This window comes from Monodelphis domestica, chromosome 3 (assembly GCF_027887165.1).
Source record: "Monodelphis domestica isolate mMonDom1 chromosome 3, mMonDom1.pri, whole genome shotgun sequence".
Lineage (NCBI taxonomy): Eukaryota > Metazoa > Chordata > Mammalia > Didelphimorphia > Didelphidae > Monodelphis > Monodelphis domestica.
In genome coordinates, this window is record NC_077229.1 from 43735070 (window position 1) to 43758474 (window position 23405).

General features: G+C 42.9%; 1 protein-coding gene across 1 annotated transcript in view; it reads right to left on the reverse strand.

Annotated features, from left to right (window-relative positions):
- CUX2 (cut like homeobox 2) overlaps window positions 1–23405 on the reverse strand; it is a 461792-nt gene that overhangs the window by 82172 nt on the left and 356215 nt on the right. Inside the window, 1 exon segment of the mRNA XM_056821762.1 lies at window positions 16796–16874. Within this exon segment, the coding sequence (XP_056677740.1) occupies window positions 16796–16874 (79 nt within the window).

Sequence of the window (23405 nt, forward strand, 5' to 3'; positions counted from 1 at the left end):
CTCTCTCTCTCTCTCTCTCTCTCTCTCTCTCTCTCATTATATACTCTTTCCTTTGGTCTCTGTCTTTCTTCTCTCTCCTTTTCTTTCTCTCCTTCCCTTCTCCTTCTTCCTCTCTGTCTCTCTCTCTCTCTGGTTCTCTGTCTCTCTCTGTCTCTCTGTCTCTCTCTCTCTCTGTCTCTGTCTCTCTCTCTCTCATTATATACTCTTTCCTTTGGTCTCTGTCTTTCTTCTCTCTCCTTTTCTTTCTCTCCTTCCCTTCTCCTTCTTCCTCTCTGTCTCTCTCTGTCTCTGTCTCTGTCTCTCTCTGTCTCTCTGTCTCTGTCTCTCTCTGTCTCTGTCTCTGTCTGTCTCTCTCTTTCCCTTCCCTCTGACTCTGTCTTTGTCTCTTATTCTCTCAAATCCTTACTTTCTGTTTTAGAATAAAAACTTGGTATGAGTCCCAAGACAGAAGAGCAGCAAAGGGTAGGCAATGGGGGTTAAGTGACTTGCCCAAAGTCACACAGCTAGGAAGTCTGAACTCAGGAAGTTGAGTCTTCCTGACTATTGGCCCAGGGCTCTCTGCACGATGGCACCACCTAGCTGCTCAGTACCTAATAAGTACCAAATAAATGCTTGTCAGTTTAGTGATTGATGGACAGTTCTTTTACATTTCATTCAAACTGCCTACATATATCCTGTTCAACATTCCATCTCTTCTGTCCTTCAACCTTGAATATGTAGGTGACTTAATGAGGAAAGTGGGAGTCCTGGTCCTGAAGGTCGGTCAACTTATTATTATTATCATTATTTTAAACCCTTACCTTCCATCTTAGAATCAATACTGTGTATTGGATCCAAGGTAGGAGAGTAGTAAGGGCTGGGGGGGGGTAAGTGACTTGCCCAGGGTTACACAGCTAGGAAGTGTCTTGAGGCCCCATTTGAACCCAAGGCCGCTTGTCTCTAAGCTTGTTTCTCAAATCACTGAGCCGCCCAGCTGCCTTTTATAAACTTTATCTGAAAAGTGTTTTGATAATTATATTTCAATCTAATTGATTTCCTTTGTATTTCTATGTATTTTATTGTATGCTTTGAAATCCATGACTCCAGGCAGGGCTCCACAGGCTATATTCACTGGACCACCAAAGGGGTCCAGAACACTAAACAGATTAGGAAGTCTCACGGATAGACAAATGTGGACACTAGCTGTGTGACCTTGGGCAAGGCCTGCCATCACTCTCAACCTCAGTTTCCTCATCTGGAAAAAGGGGAAAATAATAGAACTGACCTCCCAGGATAGGTGGGAGGGAGATATATTATATAGACAGCATTTTGCATACTTAAAGAGTTCTATAAATGGCAGCTAGGTGGCATCAGAGTCAGGACCAATTCAAATCAAATCCAAATCTCAGACATATACTACCTGGGTGACCCTGGGCAAGTCATTTCCTTGTTTGCCTTAGTTATCTCATCTGTTAAATGAGCTGGAGAAGGAAATGGTAAAGCACTTCAGCCTCTTTACCAAGAAAACCTCAAGTATTTCTAGATGAGTCACTTAACCTTGTTTGCCTCATTTTCTTTGTCTGTCAAATGAGCTGGAAAAGGAAATGGCAAAGTGCTTCAGCCTCTTTACCAAGAAAACCTCAAGTATTTCTAGATGAGTCACTTAACCTTGTTTGCCTCAGTTTCTTCATCTGTAAAATTAGCTGGAGAAGGAAATGGCAAAACTCTGCCAAGAAAACCCCACATATTTCTGGATGAGTCACTTAGCCCTATTTGCCTCAGTTTCTTTATCTGTCAAATAAGCTGGAGAAGGAAATGGCAAAGTGCTTCAGCCTCTTTACCAAGAAAACCTCAAGTATTTCTAGATGAGTCACTTAACCTTGTCTGCCTCAGTTTCTTCATCTGTAAAATTAGCTGGAGAAGGAAATGGCAAAACTCTGCCAAGAAAACCCCAAATATTTCTGGATGAGTCATTTAGCCCTGTTTGCCTCAGTTTCTTTATCTGTCAAATAAGCTGGAGAAGGAAATGGCAAAACTCTTTGCCAAGAAAACCCCACATATTTCTGGATGAGCCACTTAGCCCTGTTTGCCTCAGTTTCTTTATCTGTCAAATAAGCTGGAGAAGGAAATGGCAAAACTCTTTGCCAAGAAAACCCCAAATATTTCTGGATGAGCCACTTAGCCCTGTTTGCCTCAGTTTCTTTATCTGTCAAATAAGCTGGAGAAGGAAATGGCAAAACTCTTTGCCAAGAAAACCCCAAATATTTCTGGATGAGCCACTTAACCCTGTTTGCCTCAGTTTCTTTATCCAGTTTCTTTATCTGTCAAATGAGCTGGAGAAGGAAATGGCAAAACTCTTTGCCAAGAAAACCCCAAATATTTCTGGATGAGCCACTTAGCCCTGTTTGCCTCAGTTTCTTTATCTGTCAAATAAGCTGGAGAAGGAAATGGCAAAACTCTTTGCCAAGAAAACCCCAAATATTTCTGGATGAGCCACTTAACCCTGTTTGCCTCAGTTTCTTTATCCAGTTTCTTTATCTGTCAAATGAGCTGGAGAAGGAAATGGCAAAACTCTTTGCCAAGAAAACCCCAAATATTTCTGGATGAGTCACTTAGCCCTGTTTCCCTCAGTTTCTTTATCTGTCAAATGAGCTGGAGAAGGAAATGGCAAACTAGCTGTGTGACCCTAGGCAAGTCACTTAGCTCTGTTTGCCTCAGTTTCTTTATCTGTCAAATGAGCTGGGGAAGGAAATGGCCAGGATCTCTGCCAAGAAAACTGCTAACGAAGTTGGACATGACTGAAATGACTGAATAACGACGAGCAGCACATAGTAGGCATCTAATAATTGCAGGTTCAGCCGAGTCAAATCAAAGAGATTCCAACGCCTCCCCTGGGAGAGTCTCGGTGCCTGTCCAAGCTGGCCTCCCTTCACAGTGAGGGGCTTTTTCTGGGTGTGGAGATTCTTTCTTCTCTGCTCTACATTCTGTCCTGTTCCACTGATCCTCCACGGAGAGCCAGTTTCCATTCAAGAAGGCAGCCCCATTCCTGGAGGATTCTCATTATTTCCGAACACACAAAGGGTTGGGCTGCGAGCTGTTTTTAAGTCTCTGCTCTAAAGTGTACACAGTGATGATTATAATTTACTTCCCAGGGTGGCTTCCGTTATTTATTCTCCCCCCACCGCCCCCCGTAGAATGCTGAGTTCCTAGATTTTTCAGCGAGCTTGCAAACTCATTTCTTCCCCCCAATCCTCCTTGGGGTTAAGTCCACGGAGCCCTCCGCTACCTGTTCTGAATTTCCTTTCCAGGAGTTTTTGTTGGGGGTTGCGAAGAATTATTTAGAGAGAACAGACAAGGGGACACTGTCACATTATACAGGCTTAAAATGTATGGAACAGGCGTGCTGGTGAATCAAAGGTGCTCCCAACTATTTTGTCCAGGAGTGTTATTTAAAGCATCAGCTAAATGTCAGCCGCTGCTCCTATGAACGTAAATTGAAAGCAAGAAAGGAAAAAAAACCCAACACAAAAACAACCAAACACAGGCTACCTGGAGTCAACTCTTTAGCAAATAAAGAAGTAATGATGGCCCTGGAGAGACTTTATGCCTTTTCTTCCAGCTTTCTTTTTTTTCCAAAAGCATCTAGCTCATGGTCAGGGGCACATAGTAAGTGCTGGATAAATAGAGCTTGAACAAGAGTCTTCAATGGCTCCCTATTGCCTCAGGTGTCTAGGTGGTGATCTCTGGTTCACAGGTGGTGGACTTGGATTCAGGAAGATCTTATGAGTTGTGTCAGCATGGCTGAGTTCCTCAACTTCTCCTACTCAATTTTCTCCTTAGTAAAATGAAGAAAGCGGCAGCTAGGTGGCGCCATAATGCACAGAGCCTAGAGTCAGGAACTCATCTCCCTGAGTTCAAATCTAGCCTCTGACACTTACTACCTGCATGACCCTGGGCAAGTCTCCTAAAGCTGTTGGTTTCAGTTTCTTCATCTGGAAAATGAGCTGAAGAAGGGAAAGGCTTTTCTCCAGTATCTTTATCAAGAAAAGTTCAAATGTTATTGGATAAGTCACTTCACCCTGTTTGCCTCAGTTTCCTCATCTCTAAAATGAACTGGAGAAGGAAATGGCAAACTAGTTATGTGACTCCTGGGCAAGTCACTTCACCCTGTTTGCCTCAGTTTCCTCATCTGTCAAATGAGCAGGAGAAGGAAATGGCAAACAAACTGTGTGACTCCTGGGCAAGTCACTTCACCCTGTTTGCCTCAGTTTCCTCATCTGTCAAATGAGCTAGAAAAGGAAATGAAAAACATTTAAGGATCTGAAAAGGAGAAGGAAATGGCAAACTAACTGTGTGACTCTTGGGCAAGTCACTTCACCTGTTTGCCTCAGTTCCTTCATCTGTAAAAGGAAATGGCAAACCACTCCAGTGTCTCAGTCAAGAAAACTCCAAATGGGGCCATGGAGAGGGGGACATGACTGATAATTATTGAACAACAACATGAGAATAGTAATACTTGATGGTGTTGACCTCGTGGGGTTACTGCAAGATTAAGATGACATAATGCATTTATGAGAGCTCTGCAAACTTTAATGTGGCACAGACATTTTAATTCTTGTTATTAGGTTGCCTCTGTGAGGTGCTCTTCCTTCCTTCCTTCCTTCCTTCCTTCCTTCCTTCCTTCCTTCCTTCCTTCCTTTCTTTCTCTCTCTCCCTCTCTCTCCCCCTCTCTCTCTCTCTTTCTTTCTCTCTCTCTCTTTCTTTCTTTCTTTCTTTCTTTCTTTCTTTCTTTCTTTCTTTCTTTCTTTCTTTCTTTCTTTCTTTCTTTCTTTCTTTCTTTCTTTCTTTCTTTCTTTCTTTCTTTCTTTCTTTCTTTCTTTCTTTCTTTCTTTCTTTCTTTTTCTTCCTTCCTTTCTTCCTTCCTTCCTTTCTTTCTTCCTTTCTTCCTCCCTCCTCTCTCCTTCCCTTTCTTCCTCCCTTCCTCTCTCATTCTTTTTTCTGAGCATACTGATTTAATAAACAACATGCCAATTCCTAACGAATTGGTACCAGGTCCCTTTCTCAGCTTAGGGATGGATTCTGAATTCAGAGGGAAACAGATTTTTATACATTAAGAACAATGAATCAAATAAAGTCACTTAATTAAAAGGAAACAATTGACCAAGCTACAACATTAGGTCATCTGATTTCTAATGGAAGGAAAGTTTAGGGACTTTTCAAGGTGGGAGGGAGAGAGCAAATAGGTACAATTCCCTAAATTCAGGGAAAGAGGTGGCCCATTCACCTCAGTGTAAACAATCAAAGGAACATGGAAAAAATAACTGATTAACCAATGTAGGGTCAATTTTCAGATAAGACATATGGGCTGCTTGCAATGTATAATTCTGAGAAAATTCCTCCCGTCAATCTTAGAATAAACCAACTCTCAGGCCTTAGTTCAGGGTTTCTAAACAGCAATTTGAAGTGGTTCTGCTGCCTAGCCTTGCAGGGCTGGGTTCGAATCATCCCATAAGGTTTCCTTCCAATTCCCACAAATAAATAAAGTTTTCCTCACCAGCCTGATCCAGGCAACTTTCTCACAGAGTGCGTTCCAACGACTGGGCCAGCTTGCATAGGCAGAGGGAGTTCTGTATGCTGAGGAAATCCTCATCTCTCATTCAATATTCAATATTCAATATTATTATTCTTATTTTGACTCAGATCTTTATCTGCATAAGGAATCCCCTCTCTAGGTAAAAAATGGGAATGTAGCTGTCATTTAAAATCTTTCCGATTTTCTGGCTCTGAGAATGTAAGGGATTTTCCTGGAGTCAGTCAATCAGATGTGGATCTGAGTTCAGGTCTTTCCAATTCCAAGGCTGGCCTTCTGTCCACTCCTCCATGCTTCCTCCTGCTTTGCATACAGTAGGGGCTTCATAAATAGATGTTAAATTGAATGGAATTGTTGACCCCAAATTTGGAGCTGGAAAGTATTTCAGCAGTCCCTGAGCCCCACTTCCTAATCTTCTAGAAGAGGAGACTGCGGTCCAGAAAGGATCACAGCTGGATTGGAAGGAGCCAAGTGCACGATAGCACATTTTCCCACTTCTGAACCCTGGTCTTGGTTATAAGAAGAATCTGCAGCTTGGCTGGGCTGGGACCAGGAAGGTGAATATTTGTGTCTGGATGCCCTGGGGCAGCCCATCTCCTCTCCTTCATGTCTGAGGACATTGCCCTTGATGCAGGATTATATCCCAACACCATGGATGCCCTCCCCAAGTCTCCTTCACCAAGGGAAGAATGAATGAGCTGCCTAGGATGTTCTTGGCTTAGAGAGCTTCCCTGACTCCCCCCACCCTCCTAACCTGGCTGGATCCCCTTGCTCTGTTTTGTATAGATCTGTATTTATATGTGTATTGCCACCTCCCCAGAGAGAAGAGAAGCTTCCCGAGGGCAAGGACTGGTTTATTTTTGCCTCTCCAGCACCTCTCAGAGTGCCTGGCACACAATCCTTCCCGATGTGTACAGAGCTTCAAATGAGGAGGGAAAGGGACTGGACTTATAACTGGCAAAGGGACATCAAGGGGATTCCTGATGCTATCTCTGTGGTTCTCAACACTTGGCACAGTGCCTGGCACCAAGTAGGTGCTTAATAAAATCTGGGTTATTGGCATCTAGTTGACTGGTTACAACTTAGAGAGTTGCCTAGAGGTGTTAGAGATTAAGTGATTTACCCAGTTACAATCGGGCTGCTACTTACTAGCTGTGTGACCCTGGGCAAGTCATGCTTGCCTCAGTTTCCTTATCTGTCATATGATTTGGAGAAGGAAATGGCAAAGTAGCTGTGTAACTCTGGGTAAGTCACTTCACCCTGCTTGCCTCAGTTTTCTTATCTATCCTATGAGCTGGAGAAGGAAATGGAAAATCTGGGCAAGTCATATAACCCTGCTTGCTCAACTTCCTTATCCGTCAAATGAGCTGGAGAAGGAAATGGCAAACTAGCTGTGTGACCCTGGATAAGTCACTTCACCCTGTTTGTCTCAGTTTCCTCATCTGTTATCTGGGGATTTTTAATTTGTTCCCTTTCTAGTTTTTTAAATTGCATGCCCAATTAATTGACTTCTTCCCTCCCTGAGTGTTAATATATGCACTCAGGGATATAAATTTTCCTCTAAGTACTGCCTCAGCTGTATCCTATAGATTTTGATAAGTTGTTTCCTCATTGTCATTCTTTTCAATGAAATCAGAAATTGTTTCTTTGATTTGTTCTTTGATCCATCCTTAAATAAGTTGGAGAAGGAAATAGCAAACTAGCTATGTGACCCTAGATAAGCCACTTAACCCTGCTTGCCTCAGTTTCCTTATCTGTTAAATAAGCTGAAGAGAAAATGGCAAACTAGCTGTGTGACCCTTGACAAGTCATTAACCCCATTTGCCTCAGTTTCCTCATTTGGAAAATAAGTTGGGGAAGGAAATGTTAAACCACTCCAGGATCTCTGCCAAGAAAACCCCAAATGGAGATATAGAGTCAAGTATAACCAAAAAACGACTGAACATATGTCTAGAGTCACAGAGACATTTTGTGCCAAAGATCACTTCTATTCTTTGTGCTTCTTCCATCACACACACACACACGTGCGTGCGCGCTTTATAAATGCTTTTGACCGACTATCCCTTTGGTCCCTCCCAGTTCTAGTTCTAGATCATGATCTCCTGGTCCTATGAGTGATGGATACAGGGCTCTCTGTCAGGGATGAACACGGGGCACAAGCTGGATGCCCTCTTGTCTGGGATGCTTCAGAGGGAGATCTGTGGTCAGGAAGGACTCAGTGGCTCTTCCTGCTCAGAGATCCTGAGATTCTGTCATCTGGGTTTCTGAAACACAAGGATTTGGTGACTGTCTATTGCCCCGGTGGCTTCCCTCCTTTTAGTTCTAAGCAGCTGCCATGTTCTTGGGGAAAGTCCCAGCTTAGAACAGGGCATGGGCAGATATGGCCCGAGAGCTCTAGGTTAATATGTAGATGAGCTTGGCTGCCCTCCCATGTTACTACCTTCTCCCCCTCCTCCCAGGAAGATCCACCAGGAAAAAAAATAGAGGGGGAAGAATCAGACCCCGACTCTGAAGCATTTGAATGTAACGGGCCCTTGGATGCGTGGAGGGCTGCCAGGGAGGAGCAAACGGGGGAGAGTGGAGATGCCCAGCCGGGCTCCTGACAGTAAGAAGGAAATAACAAAAACCAAACAAAAATGAGTTGAAAAATGGAACAGTCTTTGTATGATAGCCCCTAACCTGTTCTTTATACAGAAAAACCACTTAATGAAATGACTAATTCATTTTGATTACAGTAGATTTGAACCTCCTGAGGAAGCCAGCAAAGGATTTATAATATTTTAATATAAGACAAGCCTTTGCAAAGGTATTGTCTCGGGAGCTCGATGGAAGGTATCTATTCTCCTTTCAGCCACTAGCTGATGCTATTGGACATACATACATAGAGTTTAGCATCTGCAGAGGAGCTAGGAGGAGAGGAGGGCCTCTTAACACTCCTACTGGGTCCATCTGAGGGGAAGCGGCAGGCGGGGGTTTGTTGGTTTTTTTTTAGGGAAACGGGAGGAAAAGAAACGACGTCCGAGATGCTGTTTAAAAACACATATATGCAGAGCTATGCGTGAACCCCTCCAAAATATCACGGAGACAGAAGCCTCCCACCATCTGGGCCAGACTGTGTGCGTCTGTGTGGGTTTGAGGACTGGGTATTGACAGCCTCTTGTCAGTCTAACTTTGATCTCAATGTCTCAACTTTCCAATGGTGGATGGGTTTTCTGGATCCTTGTTTTTCTCTTCCTTTCTTTTCCCATCCCTCCTTTTCTTTTTCCTTGCTCTCATCTCTCTTTGGTTTATTTTTTCTCATCCTTTCTTTCTTATCTTTTAACATTTTGCTTTTTTCTCTTTTTCCATCCCCTTTTTCTTTTTTCATTTCTTTTTCACTTGATTCTTTTTCTTTCTCCCTTTCCTTTTTTCTTTCTTTCTCTTTTTCTCTTTCTTCTTCCATCCCTTCTTTTTCTTCCTTCCTTCCCTTCTTTTTCTTCCTTCCTTCCTTTTCTTTTAAACCCTTACCTTCTGTCTTAGAATCAGTACTGAATATTGGTTCCAAGGCAGGAGAGTGGTAAGGGCTAGGCAATGGGGGTTAAGTGACCTGTCCAGGGTCCTTCTTTTCTTCTTCCTTTCCTTCATTTCCCTTCTTTCCTCTTTCTTTTCTTTCCTTCCTTCCTTCCTTCCTTCCTTCCTTCCTTCCTTCCTTCCTTCCTTCCTTCCTTCCTTCCTTCCTTCCTTCCTTCCTTCCTTCCTTCCTTCCTTCCTTCCTTCCTTCCTTCCCTCTCCCCTCCAATGATCACTTGGGGGTAGATGTCCCAACTCTTTCAGTTTGGGGTAGGAGAGGTTATCTTAACTGAGAATCACTGATATTGGAAAAATCTTGTGCTCCCAATCCCTCATGTGCCCAATGCTTCTGAGATTTCCCACTGTATCATCCTTCCTGGGCATAGGGGTATTTTTCAGACATTTAGTCTATTAGAATAACTCCTATTCTGTTCCCTAGTTCTCTTTCCACTTCAATCTATCCTCCACAGGACTACTTCAGTTATTTTCTGAAAGTGTAGGTCACATCATGTCTTTCTCCTGCTTAGTAAACTAAACTGGCTTATTATTATCTCCAGAACAAATAAAGAATTCTGTTTGGCATTTAAATCTCTACACTGAGGCCCTCTGCCACCTTTTCATGCCTCTACACACCCAATGTTCCAGCCATCATCTCTGATCGTCATGCTTCTGCACTGGCTGTGTCTATCCCTGGAACACCCTCTTCCCTCACAATCTCTAACCTGGCTTCCTTAAGACTCAGCTCAAGATCAACGCCTTTGGTGCCCCCAGCTGCCAGGACCTTCCCCTATAAGGGTGCCTTCCACCTACCTTGTATTCATCTTGGCTGACCTGATGCACATAATGCCTTCCCAATTAGAATGTAACAAGCTCCTTGAGGGCAGGGCTGGTTTTTGCTTTTTCTTTCTACCCCCAGGGCCTGTCACTGATAAATGCTTATTGATTGGTTGATTAGGTTCTTGAACTTTCCCCAGGGATGATTAGAGAAACCAACTCTGGTTCAATAGTTGAACACAAGTTAATATGTAACTTTTCCTAGGTAACACATTTGCATTCCTGAGAGATTTTTGATCCTTTAACCCAAGAAATCTAGGGGTTTAGCCAAGGTCACTGGGGAAGTCATTTTGGCTCAAGGTAGGGTAACAGTGAAGGAAGGGGGGGGTACTATGGCAGAAGATTGTGGAGCCCTGTAGTGATATAAAGCAGGAATTTTTTTACTATGCAGCACTCTCCCCACTTTCCCTCTCCCCTCCTTCTCTCTACCTCTCTCTCCCCCTCCCCATTTCTTTCTCTGCCTCGCTCCTCTCTTCTCTTTTCCTCTTCTATCTCTTTCTTCCTCCCCTTCTCTCTCACCATTTATCTCTCCCTTTCTTCCCTTCTCTTTTCTCTCTTCTTTTTCCCTCCCTCCCTCTCTCCCCATTTCTTTCTCTCTGCCTCCCTCCTCTCTTCTTTCTCCCTTCCCTTCATCTCTTCCTCCCCTTCTCTCACCATTTCTCTCTCCCTCTCTTCCCTTCTCTTTTCTTTTTCTCTCCTCTTTCTCCCTTCCATCCCTCCCTCTCTCCTCCCCTTCACTCTTCTCTCCTTCCATCCATTCCTCCATCTCCCCCTCCTGATCACTTTTCACTTTCCACTTTCCCTTCCTCTTACTCTTTTCTCCTCTCTCTCCCCTCTCCCTGTGTTTCTCTCTCTGTCTTCTTTCTCCCTCTTTTTCCTCTTTCCCCTCCCTTCCTTACCCCTCCCTTCCTTCCAACCATTCTGCATCTGTGACTTAGCTCTCTATGCATTCCCCTCTGTGCCTGCAGCCTGCTGAGAGAAGAATGCTCAGTGATGATCTGATTTTTTCTTTCTGTTCAGGGGCAAGGGAACTAGAACTGCTAAACTGAGGTTGCATCTCTATCTCTGAGACTGCATCTAGGCAGACTGGGGCAGTGGAGCGACTTGGAGTCAGGAAGATCTATTTGGAAATTACTGGCTGTGTGACCCTAGGCAAGTCATTTAACTGCCCTGAGCCTCAGTTTCCTCATCTTTAAAACGATGGGGATTGACTGGATGACTTCTAAGGTCCCTTTTAGTTCTAAATATATGAACCTGTGACACTGTGTGCTAGGAGCCTGAGAGCTGACCATCCCAAGTCATGCCTCACTGGTCCAAAATGACTTCTCTAACCCATCCTCTTACACTTGGAGCTGCTGCCTCTGACCTTGGTTTCTTACATTCTATCTCTGTTCCTTGCCCAAGAACTTGGAATGATAAAGCCAGATTTAGTGGCCTTTTTTTGGAAGGGAAATGATAACAACAATGATGACAATAATAGCAATAAAATAACAATAATGATAGCTACAATTTACACAGCTACTTACAATTTGTAAAATGCTTTAAAGTATGATCTCATTTTATCTTTACAACAACCCTGGGAGGTAGGTGCTATTTTTGTGTCCATTTTATAGATGAGGAAACTGAGGCCAGGAAGAGGGAAATTATTTGCCCAAGATCCCACTACTTATAGGAAGTTTCTGAGGCAGGATTTTAATTCAGGCCCTTTATCTCCTAAATCTTCCTATTGCACTTCACTGTCTTTCTAAAATGTAGTTTCCATTTTGGTTAACATTTTCTCACCTCCAACAAATGACTCTAGACTTATAATTTACACTTACTTCATGACTATAGCATTTTCTTCCACTTCTTCCCCAACAATGTTTCTTCTTTGTTTATATGGACACTACCTCTGGTAGGGTCTTCCTAATCTACAGGCTCCCTTGAGTTATGGGTCCACCTTCTCTCTCCATTGGTCACTAGCAAAAATCCTCACTAGCATTTGCATGGCACCTGATGGATTACAAAGGAATTTCCTCCTAACCACGTCGTGAGTTGTCTAGGGCAGCTATATATTCCCATTTTACAGCAGAGGAAACTGAGGCATGGAGAGTTCAAATATCCCAAAGTGCACAATGGTAGAGCCTGGGTTCGTACCCAGGTTTCCAAACTTCAATTCTAGTGCTCTTTCCTTTATAACAATATTTTGTCAATGAAAGCATAGAAAGGACCCTAATGAATGAATTTGCTAATTGTTCTTCCCTATTTTGGACAGCAGCCTTCAGCTGTGAAAAACAGACAGACCCACGCACACCATAATAGATGTTTATGTCTTGTAGCTATATATACACACACACACACGCACATACACACATTACACATAGGGATGCCACACACACATACATGCAATCATATATTTGTGAGCACATATACACAGATGGGGCTAATGATCTAGAAATGCTATACTGGTTGGGTGATCCCAACACTCAATTCTGAATACACACTACTTTTAGTTCAATTTAACTCTTTAATCAAAGCTATTAACCACATGGCTCTTGACTAGATACTCTGTGCCAAAATGTCACCCATCACCAAGATGAAATAAGGCAGCTAGAGAGCCTAAACCAGAACCAAAGTAACCCAATACCCAGGACTTGGATAAATCATCATTCTCTTGACAATAAAGAAAGATCACCGTAAAAACCTGAAATTTATCATTTCAGGAAAGGAATGAATAGAAAGAGAAAAAAGAAAGTAGAAGCAAGAAAGAAAGAGGAGAGAAGAGAAATAATGAAGGAGAGAAAGAGGAGGATGAAAGAAAGAGGAAAAGAGAGAGAGAGAGGGAGAGAGGAAGATAAAGAATGAGGGAAAAGAAGATGAAAGAGAAGAGGAAAAGAGGGAGAGAGGAAGATAAAGAATGAGGGAAAGAGAAGATGAAAGAAAGAGAGAAAAATAGGAAAAGAGGAAGAGAAAGAATGAAAAAGAGGAAGATGAAAGAAAAAGGGAGAAAAGAATAAAAAGTGAGAGAGGGGAAGAGAAAGAATGAAGAAAAAGAAAGATGGAAGAAAGGGAGAGAGGATTTGAAAAAGAGGGAGAGGGAAAGAAAGAGGAATGTGAAAGGGAGAGAGGAAGAGGTGGAATGAGGGAGAACAAGGGAAACAGAGAGAGAAAGGAGAGACAAAAGAGAAAGGGAGAGAAAGAAAATAAGGAGAGAAAAGGGGAGGAAGAAAGAAAAAGAAAGGAAGGAAGGAAAGAAAGGAAGGAAGGAATACCAATCCATGGAAGGAAGGAAGGATGTAGAGAATGTGAAAGAGAAAGAGAGAGGAAGAGAAAAACCCAACTCACCATGTCAGTCCTCTCCCTGGCTCATCTCTCTCACCAGGCCATCGCTGGACTGGCTGCCCTGTTTTTAACTAATCATTCAGTTAACAAGTTAGCTTCCTTTAAGCTCAGGCCGGTACCCAGTGATTCGGCAAGCACAATAAAGAAATCAGCCCGTCACCGATACAGAAGTCAGAATGAGGTTTAAATCAAATCATCCTCGACAACAATGACATTAATTATGCTTTTAACACGTTTTTACTGCTCGGTTTTTTTTACTTCACGCCACATCTGTGTGAACAATATCAAAAAGATTTACGATTTTCTTTCGTAATTACAGACATACAGCCAGCTCACTTATCAAAATACTTGCTGAGCAATCAGACCATATAGCATTCTCGGCAAAAGATTTGTGTTGACAGCAGCCATTCAAAACAAAAATGTTGAATCAGGGCTTCCAAAAAAAAAAAAAAGCCTTCGACAAATAATTTGCCTGTCAAGAAACAGAAAAACAGGGGAGTGAGCGTTTGGGCGTTCTGGCGAATTCTAACGGAATATTATTTCCAAGGGAGGGAGTTGGAGCTGGGATGCTCGGAACACTGGCAACTGAGCTGACATTTGATTCTTGTATCTCCAGATAAAATTTAATGAGAACAAAAATATGTCTTCCTAATTCCCCTAAGAAATCATTAAAACATTTTGTTATTCTTAAATGTCTCGAAAATGAATTAGAGGCCCTGAAGGAGCCTTTTGTAGGGTACATCTCCATCAGTTACAGGCTGCTCATTCTCAGACTTGTTGACAGCTGGGGCCGACTTCCCCTATCTCCTATTGAGGAGAGCTGGGAAATGAGGCAATCAAAACCCACATCAGGCTAGGAATGACCTTCCTTTTTTTTTTGTTGGGAGGTGGTGGGTGGCAGTAATATGGCAGGCCTGTTTGGGGTCCCTCCCAAGCCAAGTCTGGGCAGGGTACCAACCTGGGGCACCATCTAGATCCATACTCCTGACTAGCTCTCCTCCTATCTCCCACTGGTATTCTAGAGCATTCAGGTCCCAATTGAGCTGTCCTGATCCAATCCTACCACCACTGGAGGAAGCGTCTACCATGTGTCAGACACTGTCCTTGGTGTCAGGAACACAAAGCTGGAAATAAAAAACAGTTGTTGGATCTAGGGCTAAGAGCTAGAAGGACCTTCTGAGGTTATCTAGTTAAATGTCTTCATTTTTACAGATAAGAGATTTTATAGGCTCAGGGAGCTGAAGGAACTTGCCCATGGTCAACCAACTAATAAGTATCAAAAGAGGGATCTGAACCCAGGACCTCTGATTCCAGAGTGCTTTACCTCAGGAGTCGATATTCTATTGGGGTGGTAGTGGGAAGGAGAGCATGTATAAATCAATAAGTACTTCTATGAGCTTTTGAGAAAGAGGAGGAAGAGAACACTAAAAGCTGGGGAGACCAGAGAAGGGTTCCTGTAGAAGAACGATAGGATTTTAAAAGCTCTTAAGTAAGGAGTGAATTCCAAGTATGAGGTGAAGATAAGGAGGTTAGAGATGGAGGAGCTGGGCTTTGGGGTATAGAACTCCAGTGAGGAAGAATCCCATGACTCCTAGAGGCATCCTATTCTATTAGAAGGATCTAATGATTAGAAGTTCTTCTTGACCTCAAAGCATAAATTATCCCCCCTTTCATTTCTATCCATGACTGCCAGCTGGACCAAGAAGAACAAGTCATTTCCCTCTTTTCATGCGAGGGTCCTTGAATTATTTGGAAATGGAGATGAGGCAGTTCCCTGTCGAGTCTTTTATTCTTCAAATTAAACCTTCCTGCTTCCTTCAACCAGTCCTCATGTGGAATGATCTTGAGAACCTTCACCATCCTGCCTGTCTTCCTCTGCTGGGCATCGTGCCTCTACTGCCTTCTCTCCCCCCCAAAATTACAAAAAAAAGAAAATGGTGATAATTCAGGGGACTGTTGGGATGTGAAAAGTTATACGCACCCTTTAAATGGAAAATGGCCAAAGGGAATCAGGGTTAGGAATGTGCATGAAACAGATCTTGAAGGAGAGAGGGACTCAGGTCTTATACCTTAAAGGAATTTTAAGCCATTCCAGTGCCACATGGGAGCTAATGACTAATAAGACGATTCCTTGGACTCATTGGCAAACTCATTAGCCAATCTCTTTCCAATATGACTTCATGAAAAGGCTTCTATGAAGGCAATCTGTTGGGGTAGAGAGTAGGGTGGTAGAGGAAGCATCTTAAAGTCAAATAGAAATGAATCTGGAAACCTTAGTTGGAATCCTGGGTATGTTGACTATGAACCGCACATCCTTGAGAGTCACTTCTTCCCTTGGGCTTCAGACTCCTCCTTTACCAAATGAAGGCGTTGAACTAGATTATAATTTCTTCTAAGGTCCTTCCCAACTGTGTTCTAAGATCATTTCTAAGCCTGACATTCCCTGTTTTAAGGCCCCTCCTAGATCTGACATTCCATGCACTGAGATTCCTCCCAGATCTGAAATTCTTTACTCTAAAATTCTGTCTTAGCCTGTCAACGTATCCAGTACTTTGGATTACTTCCATCACGGTTCCCTTCTTTTAGTAACACTTGGATTGGGGTGCCATTCTTCCTCATGTGTGAATCTATCCATTCTACCAAGGTTTTGTGGTCCCGAGACATCTTAGGTCAGCACTTTTGCCCAGATTAGTGCTAGGAAAGGGAGTGGGAGGTAATGTTGATAACAGAGATATTTCGAGTTTATTGAGTGTTTCTAAGTCTCCAAAATACTTTTGTTAATAAAGATCATGAAGGGGGAGGTAGGTGCAGGTGTTGTTGTCCACCTCCCCTCCACACACACCATTTTACAGGTAAGCAAACTGAGGTCCTCTAGAGAGAAAATGATTTTTCATTGGTCCCTTGGCTGGTAAGTAGCAGGTCTTTGGATTCCAAGTCCCAAGCTCTGCCCACTACAACGTGGTAAGACGTGAAGGCTTGGTACAGTCAGAGAAAAGGCGGTTCCGAAAGTAGGAAGGAGCAGAGGGTAGACACTTTCCTTTGGAGCTTATAAGGAAATTCCTGAAGAGGAACACCCAAGTCCATTATCGCTCTCTGTCAGCAGAGAAGGCTGGAAGTTGCCTTTTTAATATGTCTTAATATCATCAAGCACCAGGCCTTGGCAGGGAAATCCCCTTTCTCCAGTGGGGTTTCTCGCTTGGTCAGGGGGCCAAAGGATGGCTTGACCAGGGGCTGCTAAAGAAATATGGGAAGGCTGGCTGGCTGCCCAGCGAACATTTGAGCCAGAGGGAGAAGACGAATGCAGCAGTCTGATTAGAGTGGAGAGCGCCCCCTCTAGCAACACTCCCCAGGAAAGATGGGGTACCCAGACACCTTACCCTCTAAGACATCAAGGCACCATTCAAGAAGCCATCATAGGGTTCAATCTTCTCAGGCTCCAGCGGCTCAGTAACCTCCGTCTGAAAGTCTTAACAATCCCCCCATATCATTAATTATTCAACTAAGTGATCCAGCATTTCTTACCTGGTGCTTCAATTAATTGCTTGTAGACACTCAGGAAGGCAGACTCAGCCTCCTGGCTTCTCTTACTAAGGGCAACCACCTTTGGGATCCGGGAAAAAAACAAGAAGAAAGAAAAAAAGAGAGATCACTGGTAACTATGGAGGTCAGAGTCTGGGGCTGACCGAGAGCATCCTGGGGTTAGGATGAGGGGGGAGTCAGCACATTATTAAGCACCTACTGTATGCCAGGGAACTGCAAAGACAAATGTGAAATCAGTGGAAAAAGCTTACAGGGAGGGGTGGGATGGGACAGCCACAGCTACCCAAGAAATCAGCATAAACCAGATCAAAGTAATTTTGAGAGGAAAAGAAAGCTCTTAGATGGGAGATGAGGGAAGGTGCCATGGAAGAGGTGGGGGCATAGGCTGAAGGAAGCTAGGGATGCTTGGAAACAGGGAAAAGGAGGGAGGGCATCCCACGTACACAGGGGAAGGGAGGGGAAGAAGGAGCCAGACTGTTCCAGATGTTCTCACAACAGATTCATTTTTTTCCCAGGGTACGTGTGTATGTGCCTTCCCATGTATGTTTCAGAGGAGGGGTCAAGCTGGAGAAAACTTCAGTTTTCTGCTTTACAAAATTAAAACGAGCCTGGAATGGTAGCTACAATTAAAAAAAAAGTGAAAAGGGCTCTTAGAGCACGTTGGATATCATGTGACTTCTTCAATGAGGAGTGAGCCATCAATGGCATTGAATGAATGAGGAAATCAAAACCGTAACGTTCTAGGAGGCTACAGAGTGCCTTTATTCATTCAGAAATATCTATCCAGTGTCTACTAGGTGCCAGGCCGAGAAACCGTTCTTATCATCCCTGTTCATCTCCATTTTCCAGATCCCACACATGTGTGTGCGTGCGCACACACACAAGCACACACACACACACACAATTTCCACTCAAACTCCAAACCTTGGAGTGTGACACCAGCAGAGTCTCTGCCTGTCTCGATTACCTCAACCGTGCCAAACAGGCTTTGTGTGGCCCCACACAATAGAAACAAGACAGTCTTGGCCTCAATGCCTCGTTGCCTGGTGACTTATTTGACCACAACCATCAAATCCCACCCCGAGGAGTTCCCAGGGATGGTCCACACTCTCTGGGTGTGTGAATTTTTGGCTACGGTCTCTCAACCAGTGGCTCTTGGGTGGATGGATCCCTTGCAACAGTCTTATTATGGGGAGAGATGGGCTATGGTGGGATTTACCATACCAGACATCAAAATATATTTCCTCTCTACTCTAGAAAATTGAACATTAATAGAACTTCCTAGCTGTGTAATTCTTCCTTCCTTCCCTTTCTTCTTTTTCCTTTTTCCTCCCTACTTCCCCACTATTTCTTCAGTCTGCACAGAGCTAAAATTGTCTTTAAAGCCTACTTTTCTTTCTCTTTCCTTCCCTCCTTCCTTCTTTCTCTCTCTTCTTTTTTCTTTTTCCTCCCTTCCTTCCCCACATTTCATCAGTTTGAACAGAACTAAAATTGTCTTTAAGTCCTGCTTCTCTTTCTCTCTCTGTTTCTTTCTCTCTGTTTCTTTCTCTCTATTTCTTTCTCTCTTTCTCTCTTTCTCTCTTTCTCTCTTTCTTTCTTTCTTTCTTTCTTTCTTTCTTTCTTTCTTTCTTTCTTTCTTTCTTTCTTTCTTTCTTTCTTTCTTTCTTTCTTTCTTTCTTTCTTTCTTTCTTTCTTTCTTTCTTTCTTTCTTTCTTTCTTTCTTTCTTTCTTCCTTTCTTCCTTTCTTTCTCTCTCTCTCTCTCTCTCTCTCTCTCTCTCTCTCTCTCTCTCTCTCTCTCTCTCTCTCTCCTCTCTCTCTCTCTCTCTCCTTTTTCCTCCCTTCCTTTCCCACCATTTCGTCAGTTTGCACAGAACTAAAATTGTCTTTAAGTCGTGCTTTTCTGAGTCATTCAAGACAATAATATAACAACAGCTGACATTTCTCTCTCACTTAAAGGTTTGACAAAGCTCTTTACATATACTCTCTCATCTGACACTCACAACTACACTGTGAAGTGGGTGCTGTTATCATTCTCATCTTCCACACGTGTGAACTGGGGCTTGGTTTAAGTGACTTGCTCAGGGTCACATAACTGGGAAATGTCTGAGGTTGGATTTGAACTCAGGTCTTCCCAATTCTAAGCCTGCTATTCTATCCACTAAACCAGGTTGCCTCTAACAATAACAGCTAATATTTTTTATAGTGTTTAAAGGTTTGCAAATAATAGCATCTCATTTAATCTTCACAAAACCCTAGGAGGTAGGTGCTACTGTGATTTCCATTGGACAGAGAAAATCGATGTTCAGGGTCATACAGATAGGATTTGAACCCAACTGGGTCTTCTTGACTCCAAGTCCATGCTGCTTCTAAGCTCCTCCAGGTTAATTGTCAGCCTGTAAATTTTGTATTTGAATGGGATGTGATTGCTCACATTTTCTAATTCAATTGGAATCTTGAGTTCCCATTCGTCCTTCTCTTCACCGCCTTCAAAACCAGAGTTAAATATATCCCTATAAAACATTTCCGATAAGATCTTCTCCCTTTTAATCATTTACCTCCTGCCTGTCGAGGGCTGCCTTCAATCGGGGAAAGGCTGCTTCCTGAACCTGCCTCAAACGGGCTCTGTACAAAGGCAGTGTAATAAAGCCGACGATAATAATGGTGGTGATGGTTTGTGCTCACCGAATGCCTTTACGATCACCAAGCACTTTAGGGGGATTCTCTCATCTGAGTTTTCTAAAGTACTGAGACTGCTCAACTGATATCTATGGGCTCCAAATGTAAGTAAGCCATGTCTGAGCTTAAAGTCCTTCTCTAATGTAGGGGTCTAACTGCTGCTTGAAGACTTCTCCTGATGCAGTATTTACCACCTCCAATGAGCATAGCCCATTTTACTTTGGGACTGGGGAAGGGAACATCACCCCCATTTTTAGAGGAAGAAGCTGAGACAAACAGAGGTTAAGTGCCATCCAACTAGGAAGTATCTGAGGCTAGATTTGAATTCAGGACTTCCTGTCTCCAGGCCTGGTACTGGTTTTACCACCACTGCTTTTGTAGGACATGCTACCTTGTAATTAATTCCTTCCTTCTTTCTTTTTTCCTTCCTTCCTTCCTTCCTTCCTTCCTTCCTTCCTTCCTTCCTTCCTTCCTTCCTTCCTTCCTTCCTTCCTTCCTTCCTTCCTTCCTTCCTTTACTTCTTTCTTTCCTTTTCTTTTTCCTTCCTTCCTTCCCCCTTACCTTCCATGTTAGAATCTATATTGAGTATTGGTTCTAATGCAGAACAGTGGTAAGGGCTAGGCAATGGGGGGTTAAATGACATGCCTGGGATCACACAGTAAGGAAATATCTGCGGCCAGATGTGAACCTTGGACCTCCCATCTCTAGACCTGACTCTCAGTCCACTGAGTCACCTAGTTGCCCTGTAATATCTTTCTTAAAATCACCAATTTTAAGAGTTGGAAAGAACATCAGAGGTCAACTAGCCCAACCGCCCTTCAAGAATCCCTTTTACTAAATGCTCAATAAGTGGTCCTCTAGGGTCAGCTTGAACACCCCCAATGGGGTGGATCCTGCCACACTACCCAGGGATGTCCGTTCTACTTTGGGACAATTTTAATCACTGGTAAATATTTCCCCACATTCCGACAATGTTGACCTCATTGCAATTTCCACATGGAGCTCCTAGTTCTGCCCTCTGTGGACAACAGAAAAAACTTAAATCTTGTTCTATGTGACATCCCTTCCATTACTTGAACATGGCTATCATATTCTGCCCCTTCATCCTCCTCCTTCCCAAGTTTTTAGAAGAGAAACAGCCTCACCTTCTTCCACCTTCCCACCTTCCCGTGATGCCATGGCCTCAAAGGCTTTCACTTTCCTGCTTTTCCTTCCCTGGATGCTTTCCTGTTAATCAGAGGATCATAGAAACCAACCTAGACAGAGCTGGAAGGATTCTACGTGGCCTTCAACTTCAATTCATGGGAGACGGCTGAAGGCCAGGAAAAGTGAAATAACTTGTCCAAGGCCCAAAGGGAGTCAGTATCAGAGGTGGGATTGATGTCTTTCCAAAACCATGGTACCCAGACTAAGACTCTGGAAGGGTGTAATCCGAAACTGAATGCCCACAGGGCAGAGTTCAGAAGTATTATGAAGAAGGTGACACAATCTGGTCAATGTAATTTGATTAAATTGAATAATAGAATTATAGAATAATAGAAATAATTAGAGATTCCTTCAAATGTCACTTCCCCTTGGATGCCTGGTATTTCTTCTTCCAGACCTCTGTTGCTTTTTCACTCTTGAAATTCCCTCTCAGTACCCTTGGCTTCTTCACCCCGGAGCATCTTTCTGCCCTACATAGCCCTATTCTCCTATTATCAAATTCCTATTGGGAATTTTTCATTTTGAAGGAGGGCTATATAGTTAGAAAATCTTGAACCTCTAAAACTACATTACCCAGAATGCCTTTCCCTTTGTGCACCTTTGCGTCTTCACATAATTGTTTAAAAGTTCTGTAGCTCCTCCCTATTTCTCTCTTCTTGCCAGACCAGGCTGGGTTTAGGTAGCTTTTTTTTTTAAACTTTTAGTTATTATTAATAAAACTTTTAAAATATAATATTTAGTTACCAAATATCAATTTTAATCTTTACAGGGCCCAAGACAGTCATTTTTCCCCTATGTGGCTTTCTTCTATTATTGCATTCTTACTGAAACCTCTATTTTGATGAAGAGTCCCAAATAGCCATTTCTGACTCCAATGTGGCCTCCTCCTATTACTGAATTCCTGCTGGGGAGCTCCATTTTGAAGGAGACTCCAGGATACCCATTTTCCCCCCATGTGGCTTCCTTCTCCTATGACTGAATTCTTACTGGGATGTCCATTTTGAGGAAGAGCCCAAGACAGCCTCCTTCCCTGATCATGTGGCCTTCTTCTATGATTGAATTCTTACTGAGACCTCCATTTGGAAGAGGGTTCCAAAATAGTCCCCCCCACCAATGTGGCCTCCTTCTGTTATTGAATTCCTACTGGGACCTCCATTTTCAAGAAGGGCCCAGAATTGCCATTTTTTCTCCATGTGGTTTTCCTATAACTGGATTCCTACTGGTTCCTCCATTTTAAGGAAGGGTTCAGGATGGACATTTTTCACCCGTGTGGCCTCCTCCTATTATTGAATTCTTACTGAGACCTCCATTTTGAGGAGGGGCCCAGGGCAGTAATTTTTCCCCCCTCCCCTGGCTCTGATTTCTGATTCTCTGACTCTACCATCAATCATCCCCTCCTCTCCCTATCTTGCTGTCTTATGTGAAGTGCTCATCCCTGGTAGTATAGTGGCTGGTATACAGTGAGTACTTAATAACGCTTGTGGACTTTTCTTCTATCAGGCTAGGCCTACAAAGCTTTGTGCTCCATATCTGACTAATGGACAAACATACTAGAACACTGACATTATGTGATTAGAATATGCTCCTCAGGACTTCAATTCCCAGCATCCCACTTTCCTTCTCACGTGACATAGGGAGGATATAAGTTTTATGTAGCCCCGCCCCTATTTCCTTCCCTTGATTGAAGTCACTTGGGTTTTCTTTTTGTTAGATAATTAGGTTTGAACTTCTATTTCTTTTAGTTAATTTCTTTCTACTTCAAGTGGTTATTAATAAACTTTAAAAATATAATACTTGATATTATTGATTTTAATTTCAATCTTGCAACATTCAAAGGAATTCTCTGCAGAATAGTCTGCTTTGGAGACTATTCATTTATTCCAAAGGTGAGTATTATATGAAAACAAAATATTATAAGAATATAAAAAAATTAATCTTCAAAACCTTTCTGGAAGCTCCTTCTTTGGAACTGGCTGTGATTCATTCACTGTCAAGACAGTTTAATCTAACAAATATTTTTCCCCCCTTCCAAATGCTCTTTGGAGAGATAGCTAGTGGCATAGTGAAAAGAATGTTGGACCATGGTGGCCAAGTCGTTTAATTTCTCTGGGACTCAATTTCCTCATCTGTAAAAATGAGGGAGTCGGGCTACATGGTTTTTCAGGTTGCTTCCTTTCTTTAAACTGTTTGTACCATCTCAGGGTGGATTTCAATTTTGGAAATGACCCAAAGCCCAAGGCTAGGCTGGTGACGAACGTGGGTGGCCAAGCTGGGTAGCATTGGTTAGACTTTTAATCTGTGGCATGATTAGAAAGCAACAAAATGGATGTTTTTATGTGGCTTGGAAACAGGCCCTGAAGACAATTCCAAAGGGGAGTTCAAAACCATTTTGGGCAAGGATTTCCTCTGGAATAAGAGTGTGGCCTCCTATAGCAGCCTTTTCAAAATCACTGATGAAAGGGACCTTGGAGGCCCTCTAGTTTGATGCTTTCCTGAACAAGAAAAGAGTCCTCTAACATACCTAGGAAGGAGTCATTTAATGTTGCCTGCACAGATCCAGGGATGGGGAACTCACTACTTCCTGAGGGGTCTCATGCTACTTTGGAATAGCTCTTATTGGCTTCCTAGAAAGGGAATTAGCAGCTAAGGAATGCTAATCTTTGAGCAAACAATATTACATTTCTGGCCTCAGTTTCCTAAACTGTCAAA